The sequence below is a fragment of the Vipera berus genome, assembly GCF_964194415.1.
Source record: "Vipera berus genome assembly, chromosome: 1".
NCBI classification, from domain to species: Eukaryota; Metazoa; Chordata; class Lepidosauria; order Squamata; family Viperidae; genus Vipera; species Vipera berus.
In genome coordinates, this window is record NC_138202.1 from 48,272,805 (window position 1) to 48,295,343 (window position 22,539).

The window sequence follows — 22,539 nt, forward strand, 5'->3', positions numbered from 1 at the left end:
TTTTGGGTATCACCAGGTAATAATAATCAAAGAAATCAGATATTCTTTGTCCCTACACCGGAGATATTGTAAATTGCTTATCATTGCAATGTATAATTGTGAGAAACGTCATTCCTTGAGACTGATCCTGACACCAAGAGGTTTGAATTGGGATTTATTCCTCTTGCAATGTCTCCTGGTCTTGGTAGACCTTTCGGCCGATTTCTCGGTACAAACATGTTGCATTGGTTGCTGACTGGGGGATTCTGGGAGTCTACCAATCTTAAAAGTCCCTGCGATTGAAACACACTGATCTACGCAGAAGTATCCCTCTCCTTCATTGCAGAATAAAACTTTTAAATTCCAACGGACTCTCAACGTGTGTAAGTCCTTAACATCCTGCAACTAAAACCGGCAAGTCTTTTCTTCTTCTTCTTTCCTTCCGCATTTGTAATACCTCGGTAACCCGAGCTCAGCACTGTCTTAATTGGTCACCCGCCTCTCCGGCTTTTGATTGGCCGCGAGAAGGACATTGACGCGTCGCTCCGCCATTGGCATCGGTGTCTTTCCGGCCAATTCAGAGAGGCCATGTCAGAAAACATGCGGGCCAATGAAAACGTGCCGTCTCCAACATCAAGCAGCTATTGGAAGCGCCGGAGGTGTGCTCGGATTGGCCGCCCGTGCGGGTGAGGGGCGGAGAGCAGGGGGCTACTCTCCGGGTTTTCTCGGAGTGCCGCGACCGAAGCGCTTGCGTCTTCAGCGGGATGGGTGTTTTCTCGCAGGCCGGGCCACGGTGGTTCCTCGCACGGGTGGCGGTGTGGTTGCCGCTGTTCCTGTTGCTAGCGTCGAGCAGCTTGGCTTCTGCTGGTCAGTAAGAGCGCTTCCGGTGGGCTTTGCTTGTTGACGGGGGCCGAGTTTGGGAGGGGAGATCCTGATTTGAGAGGGCGGCGGCCCGGTATGGGGGTGAAGCAAAAGGCCGAAAGCCGGTCTGGGTAAAGAGAGGAGGCCAATCGAGAACCGGGTCAAGCGCGTTAGAAGAAATAGTTGCTTTAGTGGTCCTTTCTGCCCAACCTCCCAGAAAGGGTATATAAACATCGCAGATTAGTCTCTTTTATTTTATTTTATTTTTATTTTTTAAAATTCCATTTATATCCCGCCCTTCTCCGAAGACTCAGGGCGGCTTACAAGCTTAGCAGTAGCCTTCATTCTATGTATATGCCTGCTTATTAGGGCTTTCATACACCCCCCAAGCGGCATTATTACAAAGTCAGCTTAATTGCCCCCAACAATCTGGGTCCTCATTTTACCTACCTCGGAAGGATGGAAGGCTGAGTCAACCTTGAGCCTGGTGGGATGCGAACCTGCACTAATTGCAGGCAGCTGGTGTTACTTAAGGAGGCATTAGCCCACTGCTCACCTTTACAACCTCTCGCTTCAATACTGTCACTAATCGCTTTTTTCATTTCATTTTATTTTATTTATATCTCGCCTTTGTTATGTTTATAAATAACTCAAGGCGACGAACATCCAATTAATCCAGGCAGGGCGGAGAAATATTCTGTACGGGGCCCCCTTTGTGTTTAAAGGCACTTGCTGTGCATACTGTCCATAAGGCTAGACTTGGGGGTTCAGAGCAGAGAACGGGTCCACCTGTTGTAAGGCTTCTATCAGCTTTTTGTAGAGCAGAGCCGGGTAATGATCTGCTAAAGGAGGAGTGGAAAGGTTGGTTTATTAAGCGCATTACTAAATGTTGCTAAAGATTTTGACACTACCCCCCCCTAAATAACTGATGGTTATTGTACATGCTTAATATATGGTTCACATACTGATAAGTCTATGTAAGTGTCCAAACAAGTGCATATATAATATGTATTTATATTTATTTCCCAACTCTCCTATAAAAACTCAGTGCGGTGACTATGATTTCCTTTTGCCTATGCAGGCATCTAAATATGATCTATGCCTGCAGCTAAAGCCATTAATGCACATTAAAACACTGTACCAGACATGTTCTAATGCTTTGCTGATAACTACACATTTGTCTTTTTGCATCAGGAAAGCCATTTCTTGATCATCTTCCCCCCCCCCCAAGAATACTAATTTATTGTAATATATTAACAAAATTTCAAAAGCCTCTACCAAATATTTATTGATTATTATATTACATTACACTATATTATTACAAACTAAACTTAGAAAGAGAAATGGAGAAAAAGAATAAAAAGTGAAAAGAAATATATAAAGGAATGACTTCCAATCTTCATCACAATAAGAATAAGAAAATCTGATAATTATTTGCCCTCCCATAAGGTTACAAAGACAAAATTTTCCCACAAAAAGGTGTTTATTTATTTCCAAAATCTTAAAAGTCTCAATATTCCAAATTCAGCTGGACCCCTAATTTATAACTTTCTTAGATCAAAATCTATTTAGCTTTTGCTGTTTATTTCCTGTTTTAAGTTTTTAAACTTACGGTTAAATTTTCTTCTGTTCTAAAACGGCTGTAAACTCATCATTCAGATCTCTGTTAGCCTTAAGATGGTTAAGTAAGCAGTTTCTGAAAATAACTAGAAAGTGAGGTTAGCAAAGTCATTGTCCTTTAAAAGACCATAGTGGCTATCAGTATGATGGCTGATCCCTTCCTCTCCTGGTACTACAACCTGTGGGAGATTGTTATCCTGCAGTCTTCTCGTGAGCTATCATCTCCTATCATTCTATTGTATTCCTTGTCCTTGATGGTTCTTCAGTTGTCTAGCTTTTTTAAAGACTGTTTAGTTTGCCATACCTCCCCAACCCTTTTCTTGATATTTCTCTACTCTAGAAGTCTATATTTATCTGGCTGGCCAGAATGCTCTGAAAGCACAAGATGCCAGATGGTGATGCTTATTTTTTGTGTGAAATATGTGAGCTCATTTCTGCATTGTGGAATAGGAGCAAGTTGAAGAATATAAACGAATAAAATAAATTTAGCAATGAAGTAAGTTAATAACTGATAGCAGATAGGGTGGTTTGTAGTAGTAATGGGTGGCATAGTAGTTTTTCACTGCCTAGAATGTCTGAGAAAATTGGTTGTCATATATAAAATAAAAGCAGTGGCGATTGATAATTGAGATAGTTATATTATTCCCAAGAACACCTGGAGAAAGGAATGGCCCAAGGTACCTTCTTGTGGCCTGACCGTCGGTGATCTCTCTACCAAACCACCTGATCTTGACTTGCCTCACTTTGTCTGATTGAAATTGAACAGTATTAGGTGTGATACTGAAAGAAGTGCCACTCCCCTGTATCAGTGGGAATTGTTGTGATTGTTGTGCTGATATGCAAACTATTAAACATATTGTCCAAGATTGCCCATTCTGTGAAATTCTCTAGTTCCCTAGAAGAACTGCATGAAGCAGCACCAGAGGAGATTGCCTGGACAGCTGAATTGGACATCCAGTTATGAGGCCACTGCCATACTTCCATAGGAGTTTTACGTGGACTGTGTATATATGTTTACTTCTGTCATGTACTCTTCATACCCTATATAAATAACTGAGATAGTAAAGTCAGTTTGATTGAGAGAGTAAAGCAGATAATTCTACCATTAAACTGCCCCACTAATAAATAAAATAAAAATGTTTCAGTCAAAATGTTGACTAATTTCTCCCTTTTTCACACTTAAAAACCAAGTTGTTTAGTTTAAATTCACCCACATAATCTTCAGAGATGTAATAGTATTTCTATATATTACTTAATCAAGTCTGGATATATGATAACACAAGATTTCTTCCTAGCAAAATGGTAGCATAACCTCTCTGGTTATGAGACTGGTTCATCTCTAGGCATATTTTAGATATATTCACTGGAAATTTCCTCCTGTAATTGTATGAATATTTGTCTTGAAATAAACCTCATTGAATATAATGCTTATTTAGCTATTAGAGCATACAGAATTGTATCAGAAAAAAAGTAAAATCTTTCTTGATGATCCTAGCTTTGTCATGTTCTTTCTTCCACATGTTTAAAGAATAGCTTTGCTATGAGAAGTGTTACAGAAGTCTTTTACAGAAAACATAGGCAGAACAATGCCAAGGATGAATGCTTTATCTAAGGCACATTGATAGGATAATTTTATCCAGTTGTTTGTCTTATGTTCTCACTGTCAAAAAATCTGAAAGCATTTTCTTAATACAGTATATTGGCTATAAGGAAAAGTGTACTTCGAGTACTTATTACATACAAAAGTATGGTTTAATATTTTACATATATATATCACTAAAAAGATTCTTTTTCCAGTCTGAGTAGGTTCCTGAACATTAGCTTGACTTTAATGCTGGGAATATAATGTAATATTTTGTGGTATATGAACCATCCTTCTGTCGTCTTATTGCCCTGCAAATTTTTAAATTTTAACTTCAGAACTGGCCATATTGCAGAATTTTAAGTATATAAAAAATCATTCCTCCTCCCCATCCTCCTAGTTAGATTTACCTCTTGCTTTTCCTTTTCTTCTGGAAGCTCAAGATTGCTCACCTAGGACTATTTTTACCACAATGGCCTTGTGGAGTATGTTAAGAGATTGCAGTCAGCTCAAAATCAGTCATTGTATTTCATTGCTGGGAGTAGATTTGAATCTATCCTAATCCAACATGTTTATCACCATGATATGCTACATTAGTTGGGGAAGACTTCTCTAAAGTTTGTTGAAAATTATATTCTCGATAAGATGGATCAATTGTGTTTATATTTTTTGTTGATTCTATAAGTGTTCTTTTTTCTGCAGTAACTGAACATTATTTACAATTTCTAGGTTGTTCCTGCATTAATATCCTACCTGATACTTTCTAAAAAAATACCTATAATTTGTGTGTGTGCGCGCGCGCGTGCGCACTGTAATTTAGCTGATGGGATTGTAGAAATTACTATTGGTGTCCCGTTTGAACTGTGGTCTCATTATCTGTAGTTTTACATATTTACCATGGCAAATAGAGGTGAGACCTCAGTATACAATATATGGAAAAGTTTTTGCTTATCTTTGGTTTTGCACTTGATTTTTTTGTTACTTGTTGCACGTAACAAACTTTTGTGCATGTGAAAGAACATGATTATAAATAAAAAGGATTGGGTTGTCTTATCAATATACTTTTAAATGGTCACAACAGATATCGATAGGTCACCTGTGACACAAGACTTGTTATAGTAACCAGTCACCTTGGTCAGAGGGACTTGCTTAGCTGGTTATGGAGGAAGTTTGCCTGATCAGAGTCTTCAGTTAGTACGGTATTAACATCCAGCAATGCAATTGAAAAGCCATTCCACCGAGATTATGAAGAACCTCTTAGAGCAGAATAACTAGGAGAACCAAATGCCATCAATGGAAAGACCACAAGGAAGCCACTTGGAGCCATGTGACTAAATTGATGCAAGTGTAAATATCAGTACATTGCACATAAAATCATTCTTGAAGAATTTCTAACGAAAAGAAGAGACTGGCTATAGGCTTTGAATATAATTTTCAAAGACTCAAGGTCTTGTAAATTGCAGTGTTATTGACTGTGGTTTTATGTTGGAATGAAACCACTCTGAATAACAAGAGTCACGTGTATCCATCTTTTGCAAACTCTGGGTTTTCATATTAGAAAAACAATTTAGTTAATTGATCTTGAATTGTTAATAATCCTTATTTTTTTCTCATGGGAATAAATAATTAGCATGTGCCTGTGTTTTTAATATACACTCAGAGTAGGCTTTTAAGAAACCAGACCTGAATGTTTACCCTAACAGGGTTTCTGGTTTTCAAAATGTACTTCTTTCTTTTTTTGTTGAGTCCTTGAAATATAATGAACCTAAGCTAAGACTTCTCTGCTGGCATTTTTTTTCTACACAATCTTTACCAGGTGAAAAGGAAAAGACAACTAAACAAACAGAACCTGTTTTTCTTATGATACATTGCTTTGGAAAGAACATCTTATCTGCTGACAGTCAACAATATGTTTGCCGGCAACTTAATATAGAACTTGTTCCTTCAGAGAGATGTTAACATGATGCAATGAGAATGAAATACAGCCAACTTGCTTCACTTTAAATATACAAATTATTTCAATACATTTAGTATCTATGCTTTTTCATTTGAATTGTTTTAAAGTGAAATCACTCTTTTTGATACTGTACAATAGTTTTCTCATTATTATGGATGCTAAATATACTGCTTTTTCTGACTAAATCAAATTAGAGTTTATTTTACTAGTCTGGAAGTTTTCTGAAACATTACTTCTTAAAGAGTGATTTCTAATTTGCTTTCTATATTACATAACATTGCCCAAAATTTGTTGTAGATTTTTTTTCTTTTATATGTAAACTTTGCTGTATGAAGCTTCAATTAGAAGACCTCCTGTCTCTTCTCCATTCAGTTCCTTAGTATATCAGAGCTTTTTATTTTCATATATTACCTCTGTTTTGTCTAAAGCATTTTTTCTCCTGCCTAAGGATTCAAGCTGAACTAATTTTTTTAAGTAGACGTACTGAAATAAATAAATAAATAAATAAAAAGTTTCATTTAGCATTTGAATAAGTCTTCCTTTCTTTTTTTCTTTTTCTTTTTATATGTAATATTAATATTGCTTGTAGTTATCTTATATGAGCTAGAGAGCGATAGATTTAATAGTTTATTGTTGTTAGCATATGGATGTTTATGATTGTTCTTTGTTTTTATACCTTGTACTTAGCTCTGGGAAGTGGGGGGAGGGGGAAATGGGGGGGAGGGACAGGGAGGGTTAGGTAGGGGTGGGGGGAGGGGGGATTGTTAAAGATAAAATGTACTGTAAAACCTTTCAATAAAAAATAAATAAATAGAAATAAATATCAGTCACATTGTTATTGTAATGGGTCTATGGTTGATGATTATTCAAAATAAAAAATAAATCACATTTTACAGTGAGGAAAAAATTATAGTACCTTTTACAGGTTTTCAGCATATTAATTAATTTGAAATAATTGAATTAGCTCAGCAGTTTAATTTTAAGCTGTATTTTATTTACATACCTCTAGTTATTCCACACTGACTTTTGCAAATGTAAGATTTCTTTCTTTATTGAAACAATTTGTATTTTCTGCTCCAATTGCCACACCATTCTAGATAGTCCTGTGATCTTTTTAGTTAGTGGTAAGCTGTGGTGGTGCAGTGGTTAGAATGTAGTACTTCAGGCTACTTTTGCTGATTGCCGGCTGCCAGCAGTTTGGCAGTTTGAATCTCACCGGCTCAAAGGTTGACTCAGCCTTCCATCCTTCCGAGGTGGTAAAATGAGGACCCAGATTGTTGGGGACAATATAATAGAGAGGGCTGTAAAGCATTGCAAAGCGGTACATAAGTCTAAGTGCTAGTTCTAGTGGTGAAGAGAAGAAGTAATAAAAAAGTATATCACTCATTTTTTTCATTAAAGACAAACTATGCTTTGTAATCCTTCCTGATTTGGATTATTGATTTACAAATAAGATATGAATTATAATTATACAGTGCATTCAGAAAGTATCCAGTATCCCCCTTCACTTTTGTCAATTTTATTATGCTGCAGCCTGATTCTAGAGTAGTTGACATTCATTTTTTTCTCATTAATCTACACTCAGTACCAACAAAGTGAAAACAGAATTTTAGATATGTTTGTAAATTTATTAAAAAGAAAAAAACTGAAATATTACATTAGTATAAGTATTCAGGCTCTTTGCAACAATTAAAATTTAGCTCCGATGCCTCCCATACTGAGCCTTGGTTGAGCAGTGGGCTAATGCCTCCTTAAGTAACACCAGCTGCCTGCAATTAGTGCAGGTTCGCATCCCACCAGGCTCAAGGTTGACTCAGCCTTCCATCCTTCCGAGGTAGGTAAAATGAGGACCCAGATTGTTGGGGGCAATTAAGCTGACTTTGTAATAATGCCGCTTGGGGGTGTATGAAAGCCCTAATAAGCAGGCATATACATAGAATGAAGGCTACTGCTAAGCTTGTAAGCCGCCCTGAGTCTTCGGAGAAGGGCGGGATATAAATGGAATTAAAATAAAAAAAATTAAAAAAAAAATTCTCTTGATGCTGATATGTTTCTACACCTTGATTGGAGTCCACCTGTGGTAAATTAAATTGGACATGATTTGGGAAGGTACACACCTCTCTATAGAAGGTCTCACAGCTGACAATGTATACTGTAGCAAAGCAAAACCCATGAGGTCAAAGGAACTGCCTGCAGTGCTCAAAGACAGGATTATTGCAAGGCACAGATCTGGGGAAAGCTACAGTAAAATTTCTGCTGCACTGAAGGTTCTTAAGACCACAGTGGCCTCCATAATTCTCAAATGGAATACGTTTGGCAAAACCAGGACTCTTCTAAGAACTGATTGCCCGGTCAAACTGAGCAATTGGGGTAGAAAGGTCTTGATAAGAAAGGTGACCAAGAACCTGATGGTCACTCTGATTGAACTCCAGAGATCCTGTGTGAAGATAGGACATAATTCCAGAAGGACAATCATCACTGCAGCCCTCCACCAATCTGGGTTTTATGGCAGAGTGGCTAAACAGAAGCCTCTCCTCAGTGCAAAACACACGAAAGCCTGCTTGGAGTTTGCAAAAAAAAAAAAAGCACCTGAAGGACTCTCAAGACACTCTGGTCTGATGAAACCAAGATGGAACTGTTTGGCCTCAGTTCTAGATGTTTTATCCGGAGGAAACCAGGCACTGCTCACCTGCCCAATATCATCCCAACAGTGAAGCATGATGGTGGCAGCATCATGCTGTGGGGGTGTTTTTCAGCAGCAGGGACTGGGAGACTGGTCAGGGTTACAGTTGCAAGAAAAAGTATGTGAACCCTTTGGGATTACGTGTAGTTTTGCATGAATTGGCCATAAAATGCACTCTAAACATCATGTAAGTCACAACAATAGAAAAACACAGTCTGCTTAAAATAATACTACACAAACATTAGCTGTTGTCATGTTTTAATTGAACATAACATGTAAACATTCACAGTGCAGGGTGGAAAAAGTATGTGAACCCCTAGCCTAATGACTTCTCCAAGAGCTAATTGGAGCCAGGAGTGAGCAAACCTTGACTCCAATCAATGTGATGATATTGGATGTGTTGCTGACAGCTGTCCTGCCTTTTAAAAACACACACCTGTTTTGGGTTTACTGGTCTCAAGAAGCACTGTCTGATGTGAACCATGCCTCGCAGAAAAGAGCTCTCAGAAGACCTACGATCAGGAATTGTTGACTTGCATGAAGCTGGAAAGGGTTACAAACGTATCTCCAAAAGCCTTGATGTTCATGTGTCCACGGTAAGACAGACTGTCTACAAATGGAGAAAGTTTAGCACTGTTGCTACTCTCCCTAGGCGTGGTCGTCCTGTAAAAATGACTGCAAGAGCACAGCGCATAATGCTTAATGAGGTAAAGAAGAATCCTAGAGTGTCAGCTAAAGACCTACAGAAATCTCTGGCACATGCTAACATTTTTGTTGACACATCTACAATAAGGAAAACATTAAACAAGAATGGAGTACATGGGAGGACACTATGGAGGAAGCCATTGCTGTCCAAAAAAATATTGCAGCATGTTTGAAGTTTGCAAAAGAGCACCTGGATGTTCCACAGCACTACTGGCAAAATATACTGTGGACAGATGAAACCAAAATTGAGTTGTTTGGGAAAAACACACAACACTATGTGTGGAGAAAAAAAGGCACAGCACACCAACATCAAAACCTCATCCCCACTGTAAAACATGGCAGAGGGAGCATCATGGTTTGGGGCTGCTTTGCTGCCTCAGGGCCTGGACGGATTATTGTCATTGATGGGAAAATGAATTCCAGAGTTTATCAGGACATTTTGCAGGAAAACGTATGACCATCTGTCCGCCAACTGAAGCTCTGCAGAGGATGGATGATGCAACAGGATAATGACCCAAACCATACAAGTAATTCAAGAAAACAATGGCTTCAACAGAACAGAATACACCTTCTGGAGTGGCCCAGTCAGAGTCCTGACCTCAACCCAATTGAAATGCTGTGGCATGACCTTAAGAGAGCGATTCACACCAGACATCCCAAGAATATTGCTACACTGAAACAGTTTTGTGAAGAGGAGTGGTCCAAAATTGCTCCAGATCCTTGTGCAGGTCTGATCTGCAACTACAGGAAACGTTTGGTTGAGGTTATTGCTGCCAAAGGAGGGTCAACCAGTTATTAAGTCCAAAGGTTCACATACTTTTTCCACCCTGCACTGTGAATGTTTCCATCTTATGTTCAATTAAAACATGACAACAGCTAATGTTGGTGTAGTATTATTTTAAGCAGACTGTGTTTTTCTATTGTTGTCACTTACATGACGTTTAGAGCGCATTTTATGGCCAATTCATGCAAAACTCCACGTAATCCCAAAGGGTTCACATACTTTTTCTTGCAACTGTAAGGGAAAGCTGAATGGAGCAAAATAAAGGCATATCTTCAATACAAAGATGTTCCACGGCACTCAGAAGCTCAGACTGGCCCAAAGGTTCAGTTTTCAAAATGATAATGATCCTAAACACAGCCAAGACATCACAGGAGTGGCTTAGGGACAACTCTGTGAATGTCCTAGAGTGGCCCAGCCAGAGCCTTGACTTGAACCTTATTGAACATCTCTGGAGGGACTTAAAAATGGCTGTCTACCAACAGTCGTCATCCAACCTGATTGAGCTTGAGAGGATTTACAAAAATGGCAGAAAATCCACCAGTCCAGGTGTGCAAAGCTTGTTGCATCATACCCCAAAAGACTTGAGGCTGTGATTGCTGCCATAGGTGTTTCAACTAAGTACTGAGTGAAGGGTCTGAATATTTTATGCCAATGTGATATTTCAGTTTTTTCTTTTTAATAAATTTACCGACATTTCTAAAATTTTGTTTTCATTTTGTCATGGGGTACTGAGTATAGATTAATGAGAAAACATGAATTTCAATAACTGTAGAATCAGACTGAGAATAATAAAATTCGCAAGCGATGAGGTTCTGAATACTTTATGAATGCACTGTATATTCATTTATTGGGAGGTATGTATTTATCTCTAGCACATCATTGTATGGCTTTGGGTGCATATTGCATTTATGCATGAAGTAATTTCATAAATTAAATTTATATTTGCATATTTATCACAGAAATTTTGAGACAAAATTAATGTCACTTGTTAACATGATTTATTCACAAATTTTGCTGTTAAAATCATTCTTTTTAATTTTGTAGATGAAGAAGCTGCTCAAGAGGAGTCTTTTGAATCAAAGGTGACTAGTCTTTTATCAGGGATTCCTTTCTCATGGCTGAGAATTGCTATGAATTGTTGAATTAATGAACATGGTGCACTATATAATTGCCATGAAAAATTCTTTACCTAAGTTTCATGGATTTATAAAAGCTTAAATGAGAGAAAAATATTTTTATTTCAGTGATTCTATTATTTTGAAATATATTAGATTATTTATTTCCACACAGGTCATTTCAGAATTGAAATGGGAAATATTTGCAGCTAATTTCTAGCAAGCCTATCCTTTAGCTACATTGGTTGAAGCTGGCAGAAGTCATAGTTAGCAACATCTAATGGGATACGATGAAAGATTGAGTTGCTGGGAGTGGAGAACAGACATACTTTAAAAGCAAAAAGCAGATTCTGTAAGAAAATGTTATAAATTGGAATCTGTAACAAAGTAGTTTTTAAAACCTAAAGGTTATCTTGGTGTCTTGACTTCTTGCATGCAATTATCTTAAAATAAAAGCCCCAACTTTGCTATATTTCCTAACAAGAGCTATCTGTTTCTCTTTTCTCCCAACTATTTATTTTGTAGTCAACCTTGCCTTCTGAAGAACAAGTGAAGGATCATTCAGCAGGAGCCCAAGTGGTAGCAGGTCAGATCTTTATTGATTCTGAAGATCCAGAGGCTCTAGCTGAAGATGGAGATGGTTTTGGAGAAGAGGACAAGGAAAGGACTTTGGAGAGCTTAAGCTCTTTAGAATTGTCTGCCTTACTAAATAAAGACTTGGAAGAAGTAGAAGCAGAAAACACAGGTGATTGTGTGGGTTATTAGTGTTTTCCATCTTAAGTAGTTTTATATGTACTTTTTAGATGAGATAAGAGCTTGAGGACAACATCATGGTTTTTAGAAAAATTAATAAAGCTATAGTTTTTATAGCGAGTCAGAGGCCTCATATCCCTCCTTCCTGTATAAATTTGCTTTTTTTTCTCAACAAACTGCCCTTAAAAAAATAGTAGCATTATACTATTTATCTGTAAGACATTATTGGAAAAATATATAGCTTGCTTACAAGTTTTCAACATTGTATCCCAATTAAATCTTGCAAATTTCTATGGGAAAGTGGTAGTTTAAAAAAGCATCATGTAAGCTGCAGATCCTGTCTGCAGGTTTTTTTAAGGAAATAGGTACCTTATTTCAAAATGTGAGCAGTAGTGTAGAAAATGTTACAACTGTGCAAATATAACATTTATTGTTTCTATTTATTAAAAATAATGGCACCTGCATGAGATCCCAGATATATATATTTTCATGTTTCTCAGTTGTTTCTCTGTTATGTGGTAAAAAAAAACAGATATGTGTCTACAAAAATGTAGCAAAAATCATTAATAGTGTTTATTTAAAACAGCATTATTTAAACAGTATGTTCTAAATTCTGCCTACAGCTTTTTTGTAATTTAATACTCCTTAGGACATGAGGGCCAGTTTGTTGTAGTAGTTAAGGTGCTGGCCTAGAAATCAGGAAACTATGGTCTCTGGTCTTGCTTTAGGCATGAAAGCCAGCTGAGTAACTTTGAGCTAGTTACGCTTTCTCAGCTCAACCCACTTCATAGGTTTGTTGTAGGGAAAATAGGAAGAGGACGGAGAGTTATATATGTTCACCATCTTGAGTTACTTATAAAATAAAGGTGGGATAAAATTGCAATAACTGACGGAAATATAAAAATTAATTAATTAATTAATATGCATGACTGCATATTTAACTTTCCAAATAAGTTATCTGAAAAGACAGCTATACCATTCACCTCCACAGGAATTACTGGTAGCAAATAGACAAGCTGGAGGGGGGCAGATTTCAGAACATTAATCTAGAAAAATATGGTGAGAAACATCTGAATAGAAATTGAAATATGTATTTTGAAAGAAAGTAGTAGTGTTGTCTTTCTTTCATATCTTGTCTGTTTCAGTGCAGTATATCCTTGTATTTTGTTTGTTGATGGGAATGTTTTTTATATCTGATTTCACACATAATTCTAAATCAAAGTGGATTATTTTGAATCTTAGCTTGTGGGAATCAGTCACTGCAGCTTATTTGGGGCTTACTGCAGTGCATATGGCATAGAAGGAGTTACAAATAAGCAATTACCGGATTTGATTATCATACAAGTTTTATTTGAATATAGGCAGATAACCTTTATGATACGTTAACATTTGCAAATTAAAATGTCCCAATAGATTTTTTTAAGAACAAATATTTTGCAAAATTAAGGCAAGGAACATCTGAAGTCCTTAACCATTATGAAACTTTTCACACATCTAATTATAATACTGAAAGAAAGCATAATATGATATTTGTTCTCAGTGCTGTATCATAAATATAGCACATGCTCACTGGATTTCCAGTTCTCTTCAAATGCCACGTCAAATTGCATTTCCTAGTTTTATGTAAATTTCAGAATTGCATTGCATCTTGTAAAGAGATGATATTCTGTCAAAATCCTAATCTATTTTTAATATAGGTCAAAGACTGACAGTAAATTGTTGCAGAATATTGTAGCATTAAAATGGACATGGGTACTTTATCAACAGATTTAATCAGATTCTACCTTAAAGAATTGATTTAGATAATTTCATTGTGTTGATTTTATTTTCTCTTAATTGTTTAGATTTTGTGACTGTCATGTTGGCTTTCAGCTGTACAACATGGAGATAACTGTTCATGAATTTGGTTCTGCTGTAGAATAGTTTCTGACTGGCAGAATTTTTGACAATTCAGATGTCATTCTGTTAACCTATTACAATTTCTTGATCTTCTGAAACTGGAAATGTGAAAATGTTTATAGACTTCTTTTTTAATAAAATACCTTAGGATATATATTTTACACAGAAAATCTGCAAGAAATAAAATTCTGTTAAAATTTATGAACAGTTGGTGACCTTGTAGGCATTGTAACTTCAGGGGTGTGTCATGTGGGTTTTTTGTTTTAGTTTTGACAGCTATTGGAGGAACTGCAGATGGTGAGTTATGTCGGTTCCCCTTTCTCTTTATGGAGAAGGAATACTCAGAATGTACTGCAGATGGGAGAGAAGATGGAAGACTATGGTGTGCCACAACCTATGACTACAAGACTGATCAAAAGTGGGGCTTTTGTGAAAGTAAGAATGGCTTTCCTAAGAAATTCAGTTTTCAGACTTCATGAATTTAAATTAATGGGTTTCAGTAAGGGACAGATATAAATGAATGGGAAAAGTTATGTTTGTGCATTCTGATAAATGGATTTAAAGGATCCATTGTTAATAGAGATATTATCAGCATGGGAACTATTGCGAGTACAAGTACTGCTTACAAGAAGATCTCCCAAAGGTATTCATCAGGACCTAAAAACATACCGTCTGTATTTTTGCAAGAGTTAAATTAAGTAGCTAAATGAAATGACACTTTCTTTAGCCTAATGTTGCACATATAGCTATTAACTCACCATTCAATTTTTACTTTTATATTTTAGAACTTTTGATACATTACTCATGAGCTTGGGTTTTTTAGAGTAGAGCTTAGATTTAAAGTTCTGATGCATTTAATACAGTTAAATAATGCTCCAGAAAAAAAACACCAATGTATGGGTAATTTGAATATGTGAATATTTTCTCCCAATGCTTACAAAACTGGAAACTATAGAAGAAGAATCCTGAGTAAAGAATAAATATAAGAAGCATTTCTTTTCTTTTTTTTTACTCTGTTCATGATTTCAATTGCTAGTTCAGCTTTTTGTTTAAAATAATAAATCATATTACCCAGAACAATACATTTTCTATGCTGAAATACAAATCTCACTGATCACTGGAAATATTTCTATCAATAGAGTTAATCAAAGCTTCATTTCCATTTATTTTAATTCTAAAAATGTAGCAGATAAATAATGTTTATTTTTGAAACTTGTCAGGTGTAAAATTTCATAAAAAATTGTGCTTTCTATGCAAAATGTGTTTTGAGAATAAAAAAATGTGTTTTGAGGATAAAATAGGATGGTTTAGACGTTGGGAAATGCTCCAAGCAGCTCATTTTGGGGAGGGGGGGAAGTATGTTATCATAATTTTTTTACTCTGAAAATACCATAAAATGCTTTGCATATCCCTAATAATTGAAATCAGTGGTTTTTTTTAAACATTTCAAAAAGTAACAGCTTTTTTAAAAAAAACTTCATCAAATGCATCATGAAGACTGATTTCTAAGAATGCCATCAAATTATGAGCTAGATATACTATGGATTATTATTTTTATATGATTGGGATTTTTTTTCTTTTCAGAGCCTGTAATAATTTGATTGCCACAATATAAGCAAAATGGCAGAAAACAAAAGCCTGAAATAGATGGTCTCAGAATAAAACGAGCAGTCTCTTAGTGAGTGTTAATTACCTTTTTTAAAATCTTTTTATTAGCTGAAGAGGAGTCTCATAAGAGAAGACAAATGCAGGAAGCAGAAGATGTTTACCAAACAGGGATGAAAATTCTTAATGAGAGCAGGAAAAAGGCCCAGAAGAAAGAGTGAGTTGTCTTCTTTGTAGAGACCAAATGTTCTGGATAGATCAATAGCCTTCAATCATGACATTTCTATGTCAGTTTCTCCCAGTATTGTATTCATCAATTTTTTTTTTGGATTACACATTCTGTGGATCAAACTAGCAAATGCAGAGTCCTGATGCCTACTGTGTTTCCCTGAAAATAAGACCCAGTCTTATATTTTTTTTGCCTCCCAAAGAAGCACTAGGTCTTGTTTTCGGGGGATGTCTTTTTTTTCCCCTGACACCTGCCTAGCCTTGTGGCGGTGGCACCAACAACTCCATACAGCAGGAGCCCACGTAGCTACCACCCTCTCACAGCTACTTGCAGCAGGATGCCACGTGGTGCATCATGCAGGTGCCGCCACCACAAAGCAGGTGGGGGGAACTGCCCCATGAGCCCCACATCCACTTACCTCAGGACCGCTGCAGCCAGGCCTCCCAAGCCATAACACCTGTTGCATCACTGCCTCACGTCTGCGGCCGCTCGCAGCAGGACTCCACATGGCCTACTACGAGTGGCAGCACGGCAAAACGTGCCCCGTAACGTCCTACTGCCAGCAGCTGCCAGCAACCAGAAGTGGGCCGGCAATGGCCACATAGGCTCCTCCTGGATGGGGCTGCTGCTGCTGATGCCACTGTCACAAGGCAAGACAGGTGTGAGAGCATGGGATGCCTGGCTGCGGGGCCCCTGAGGTAAGCTGGTGCAAAGTGCATGAAGCAGCTTCACCCACCCTATCCCCATCCTAGCTTGATTGTTACACATGCGCCTTGCCCCACCTCATGCAACTAGACAGTGGGATGGAGTGGACAGGGTCTTAACTAGGGCTTATTTTGTGTGGGGGGTAGGGCTTATATTAGGTGCACATGTAAAAATCCAGCTAGGGCTTATTTTTGGGGAAAAACGGTATACGTTGAATATATGCTGTCACGGAGAAACCTCTAATGTGCTCCAAGTTTCTTTTACAATAGGGTCCCCAACCCCCAGTCCACAGACTGATACCAGTCTGCGGCCTGTTGGGAACCGGTCCACGCAAACGTCAGGTGAGTGTGCAAAGCTCCATTTTGCAAAGGGCAGGTGTGATATGAAACCATCCCCTCTCCTCTGCCACTGCTGGTCCATGGAACTGGAAAGGTTGAGGACCACTGTTTTACAAGATGTAGCATATCAGATAAATGCTACCTATTAGGTTAAAACTTAAGGCAGAAGTAGTTAAGTGCCTATTTCTGTGAATCATGAAGCCCCCAGGCCCCCATCATTAGCATGGAGTGGTTTCGTCCCTCCTTCCCCAATTATTAACAAAGGTTTGGTAGGTTCAGAGCACATTTTTTTTGTCATAACTACCCCCTGCTAACAAACTGGAAAAAAATAATTTCAATCTCACTTCAGCAATAAAAATGTTTGACTTAATGTTTTTGCTATTATTTTCACAGTACATGAGGCCTTGCATTTCGGGTTATGACATTGCATTCATGTTTTACATTATATATCACTTGAGACAAGTGTGCTAACTGTTAGGGCAGAGATTTGAGATCTGTCCAACTTGGATGTATCCCCCAGAAACTTCCAAAAGTTTTTAGCAAGTTGTATTGTTAATGTAATAGATAACATTACCACCAGATGGATTCGTAGCTGGCTGACAGGCCGTACTCAGCGTGTGGTCCTCAATGGAACTGCATCTACATGGAAGGAAGTGTGTAGTGGGGTGCCCCAGGGCTCTGTTCTGGGCCCAGTGCTCTTCAATATCTTCATTAACGATTTGGATGAGGGGATAGATGGGGAACTCATCAAATTTGCAGATGACACCAAGCTGGCAGGAATAGCCAATACTCCAGAAGATAGGCTTAAGATACAGAAGGATCTGGACAGACTCGAACACTGGGCACTATCTAACAAAATGAAATTCAATGGTAAAAAAAGTAAGGTTCTACATTTAGGCAGGAAAAATCAAATGCATAGGTATAGTATAGGTGGTACCTTGCTCAATAGTAGTAACTGTGAGAGGGATCTCGGAGTCTTAGTAGACAATCACTTCAATATGAGCCAGCAGTGTGCTGCAGCTGCCAAAAAAGCCAACACAGTGCTAGGCTGCATTCACAGAGGGATAGAATCAAGATCAAGTGAAGTACTAATACCACTTTACAATGCCTTGGTAAGGCCACACCTGGAATACTGCATCCAGTTTTGGTCACCACGATGTAAAAAAGATGTCGAGACTCTAGAAAGAGTACAGAGAAGAGCAACAAAGATGATTAGGGGGCTGGAGGCTAAAACATGTAGGGAACGGTTGCTGGAATTGGGTATGTGTAGTTTAATGAAGAGAAGGGTGAGGGGTGACATGATAGCAGTGTTCCAATATCTCAGGGGCTACCACAAAGAAGAGGGAGTCAAGCTATTCTCCAAAGCACCTGAAAGCAGGACAAGAAGCAACGGATGGAAACTAGTCAAGGAGAGAAGCAACCTATAACTAAGGAGAAACTTCCTGACAGTTAGAACAATTAACCAGTGGAACAACCTGCCTCCAGAGATGTTGAATGCTCCAACACTGGAGGTTTTTAAGAAGAGACTAGACAGCCATTTGCCTGAAATGGTATAAGGTTTCCTGCCTGAGCAGGGGGTTGGACTAGATGACCTCCAAGGTCCCTTCCAACTTTATTATTATTATTATTATTATTATTATTATTATTATTATTATTATTATTATTATTATTATTATTATTATTATTATTATTATTAATTATTTATTATTATAGGGGAATAACCATGTTCATTGTAAATGTTAATAAAATGAAATTGGATTTGGGTTTTAACAATCATACTCATTCAAATTCTCTCAGCTGGAAAATTTGCACACCATCTACACGTGCATTTATGCTTAAAAGAACCACAGCATGCATATTTTTTTTCCCTTAAGGGCTTATCAGTATTTTTTGAGAGCTGCTGACATGAATCATACTAAGGCGATGGAAAGAGTGTCTTATACATTATTGTTTGGTGACTACTTGAAGCAAAATATTCAATCAGCTAAAGAACTGTTTGAGAAACTTACTGAAGAAGGATCTCCTAAAGGTCAAACAGTATGTATATATTTTTTCCCCTCAGAGCCCATAGATCTGTCATTCTTATTGTGAAAAGTTCTGGGTGGGGGGGGGGAAGGTTGTATATAATTGAAAAGTATGTTCACATTTTAAACCATATTCACCTATATAAAATTATATTAATTTACAGATACTAAGTCAAAAGGAGCAATAAGGGAACAAACCAATTTCTTATGTTATACTTCCAGCATAGTGAGATTGATAGCTGGCCCCTTTTAACCATTTTCTATTTTTAATAAACATTTTAAAAGTTGCACTGTTTTTAATCTTAAGTTTATACAAAATTGACTATTATTCTTAGATGTTGATCTATTAATGTGAGATATTCCAACATTTCATCTAAGAGTTGTAGCCAAAAAACTAACATTAGCCTTCCAATATACTTTATTAAAAAAGACTGTAGATCTAAAATCATCCAAAACACATTCTAATACAATATGGGCAACAATTTAGAAGTTTCAGATAATGCTAATAGTTAAAACTGTGAAATCAAGTGATCCAGAGTCATTGAGAGTCAGGTTCCATACAGATTTAATAAATAATAAATTATTATCATCATCTCATAAAATATAGTTTCATGTACCTTCAGGAAAAATCCTCATACTACACCCAGGTGTGTGTAAACACTCATGTCTGTATTTTAAATTCATGTTAGGAAAACTTTTTTTTACACTTCCTGAATACTAAAAGTGCAGCTGCTGAACTTACTGTATATTGGGAGGAGGGCATTTTACAGGAGGACTGATGAGGACTGTCAATAAGCATTCTCTACAAGCACCTCTTGGGTAAATTTTATTTTGAATAAGTGATCTTGCAGATAACTGGCCCCAAGCCATGTAGCATTGTATTCTACTGCTTGATTTATACCATTTATTAAGACTTGGAATTAAGCAAATTATAATATCCCAATATATCTGTTACACTAGAGCAGTGTATTAGCACCACTAAATAAACACATAGAATTATTCATGTGGTAGATTAACAAATAAGGAATGGTTTTTCCTTACAAAAGCCATGGTGCCGCAGTGTTAGAATGCTGTATTGCAGGCTAATTCTGCCGAGTGCCAGGAGTTCGATTCTGACCGCCTCAGGGTTGACTCAGCCTTCTATCCTTCCGAGGTTGGTAAAATATGGACCCAGATTGTTGGGGGCAATATGCTGACTCTGTAAACTGCTTAGAGAGAGCATTGAAGCACTATGAAGTGGTATATACAGTAAGTCTAAGTGCTATTCTGTTGCTGTTTTATGTAAAAATTTTGCACCTGTGTCAAAACAAAATCCACCAAGCAGCTTTCTATGGTCTTTAAAACAAAGCAAAACAGGAATTATCTGTGGCATTTGTTATGGATTTCTTTATCATCATCACAGCTCACACACTGCCTATAAAAGATGTCTGGATATAATGCTGTTGTCTATTTAATTTGGATTCAGAAAACATATCTAATCAAAATAATTTTGTAAAATTGCCATTTTTAATGTTTTTTTCAGGCCCTTGGATTTCTATATGCTTCCGGTCTTGGTGTTGATTCCAGCCAGGCTAAGGTAATGCAAAGCCACCATCTTTTGCCCATTTCTTGTTAGTATACCATTGAAAACAATACAATTAACCAGCTGCACTTTTTTTTGTAGGCATTAGTTTATTATACTTTTGGTGCTCTTGGAGGAAATTTAATAGCACATATGATTTTGGTAAGTAGAGTTTCCTCAACCATACAAATAATGACATAAAACAGCAAAATCCTGATAGCAATCTTGCCTTCTAGCTTTTATGGCTATGTTTGGTACTTACTGAAAATTTATCCCAATGAACAGAGATAAATTTACCTCAAGGAGATAAATTTAGTATTATTAATTTGCTTTTAAAAAGGAATATTATAATTGTATGTATAAGGTTTTGGAATTGCTCAGTTTATTGTTTTTACTTATAGCATTTATCCTGAACTTCATTTGAAACAAAAGAAGTTGCAGATAATTTAACAAAAACATGTTATCTTTGTTTTGAGTATTTTCAAATGTAAGACAGCAGTACTTGCTTTATGACAGTAGTTGCTTCTTTCCAGGGCTACCGGTACTGGGCTGGAATAGGTGTCCTTCAGAGCTGTGAATCTGCGCTTACGCATTATCGCCTAGTAGCTAACCATGGTACGTATACGTATGTATATACATCTAGTAGATAAAGAAATAGATTTATACATTTCCATTTAAATTCCCTTTAAATAGAAATGTGGTTATATAGATTATATGATGGCTAGTGATCAGCTAATGCTAAAAGCAAAGCTTGGAATCTGATGTTTGTTTTAATTAACATAACAGGTTTTGACACAGGATCTACAAGGGGAAACGTTTCAATATCCCTTGCATGGTGTAAATTTGATCTGGAACATTCATATATCTTGTAGCACATTTGGGGAAGAGATGGGGAAAAAATGCAAACAGAATTGTGCTATTGTTTAGTTTCCCATAAGAAATAATAGAATTGCAAGCATATAATGAATGTTTTTCTTTAGTACAATATTATCTTAATTAGATGTTTTAGGTTTATTTCTTATTTTTGCAATACTAGATATTACCCTTGCTTGAATTAATTGGTTCTGTTTAACCCTCTTATTTGGAGACCTAGCTGGCATCACAAATATTTGTATAAAGAAATAGCAACCAGAACCTCTTCATACCTATTAAATTAGTTGTCCCATTGTCTCTCCCCTCTCCCCCATAAACTTAAAACTACAAACCCCAGGGCTAGAACATTTTTCTTTGTGGAAAGTATCCATAATTTGGAGGTAATCTTGAGGGATTAGGAATATTTTAATCATACAGTGTTACTTTTAATCTTGTAGCAATCTTCTGTATACTTTAAAGAATCACATGACTCAATGAAAGACATAATTGCTTATAAATATTCATGTGTCAGTTATTCAAAGGGCATTTAGAACAGGTGAAGATTCCTTTTAGTAATTCCATGTATGAAAATTATGATGTGCACTAGACTTTTATAAGGATAAAATTAAATGTTTCTGCCCTGTTCTTTCTCCCTAGTGGCTAGTGATATCTCTTTGACTGGAGGCACAGTGGTTCAGAGAATTCGTCTGCCGGATGAAATAGAAAATCCAGGAATGGCAAGTGGAATGTTGGAGGAAGATTTAATACAATACTATCAATTCTTAGCTGAAAAGGGAGATGTTCAAGCACAGGTAATTTAATTGTCAAACTAGGATGGGAAAGAGAAAAATTAGGTCACTCATATTGATTGAACAGGAATAGGGAAAGTGGCCAATTTTTGGAATTGAGTAGGTTCACTAAAGAAGGCTTGTTTGCCTAATTAGATAAAACAATTTATGCCTTCAATTGCATTGTGTTTGCTTGTTCAACTGCCTGAGAAGTGAGACTTAAAATTGCAGCTGATTTATTGATTAGCTAGTGGGCGGAGGTACATTCTTACAATTTAGTCTTTGGAAACAGAGAAGAGACAGTTAAAGGTTTACAACTGGAGCAGAGAAAGAGAAGGAGAAGCAAAAAAAAAAAGGGAATACAACGGAAGCCAGTAGAGAGGAGCACACTGACTACCCATGTCCAGAAACTAAACAAATGAATTTATAGGTGGTTCTTGGCTTACAATCACAATTGAGTCCCAAATTTTTGTTGCTAAGTTAAACAGCTGTTAAGTGA

At 37.0% G+C, this 22,539-nt stretch overlaps 1 protein-coding gene across 1 annotated transcript in view; it reads left to right on the top strand.

The window, feature by feature from the left end:
* The first annotated feature begins 675 nt into the window (after positions 1 to 675).
* SEL1L (SEL1L adaptor subunit of SYVN1 ubiquitin ligase) overlaps positions 676 to 22,539 on the top strand; it is a 45,427-nt gene continuing 23,563 nt past the window's right edge. The window contains exons 1-10 of the mRNA XM_081316278.1: positions 676 to 846; positions 11,216 to 11,253; positions 11,812 to 12,031; positions 14,206 to 14,373; positions 15,655 to 15,760; positions 18,690 to 18,852; positions 20,362 to 20,415; positions 20,503 to 20,562; positions 20,934 to 21,015; positions 21,910 to 22,064. Coding sequence (XP_081172404.1) covers positions 744 to 846; positions 11,216 to 11,253; positions 11,812 to 12,031; positions 14,206 to 14,373; positions 15,655 to 15,760; positions 18,690 to 18,852; positions 20,362 to 20,415; positions 20,503 to 20,562; positions 20,934 to 21,015; positions 21,910 to 22,064 — 1,149 coding nt within the window. The 5' untranslated portion in view covers positions 676 to 743. The remainder of the gene's footprint in view (positions 847 to 11,215; positions 11,254 to 11,811; positions 12,032 to 14,205; positions 14,374 to 15,654; positions 15,761 to 18,689; positions 18,853 to 20,361; positions 20,416 to 20,502; positions 20,563 to 20,933; positions 21,016 to 21,909; positions 22,065 to 22,539) is intronic.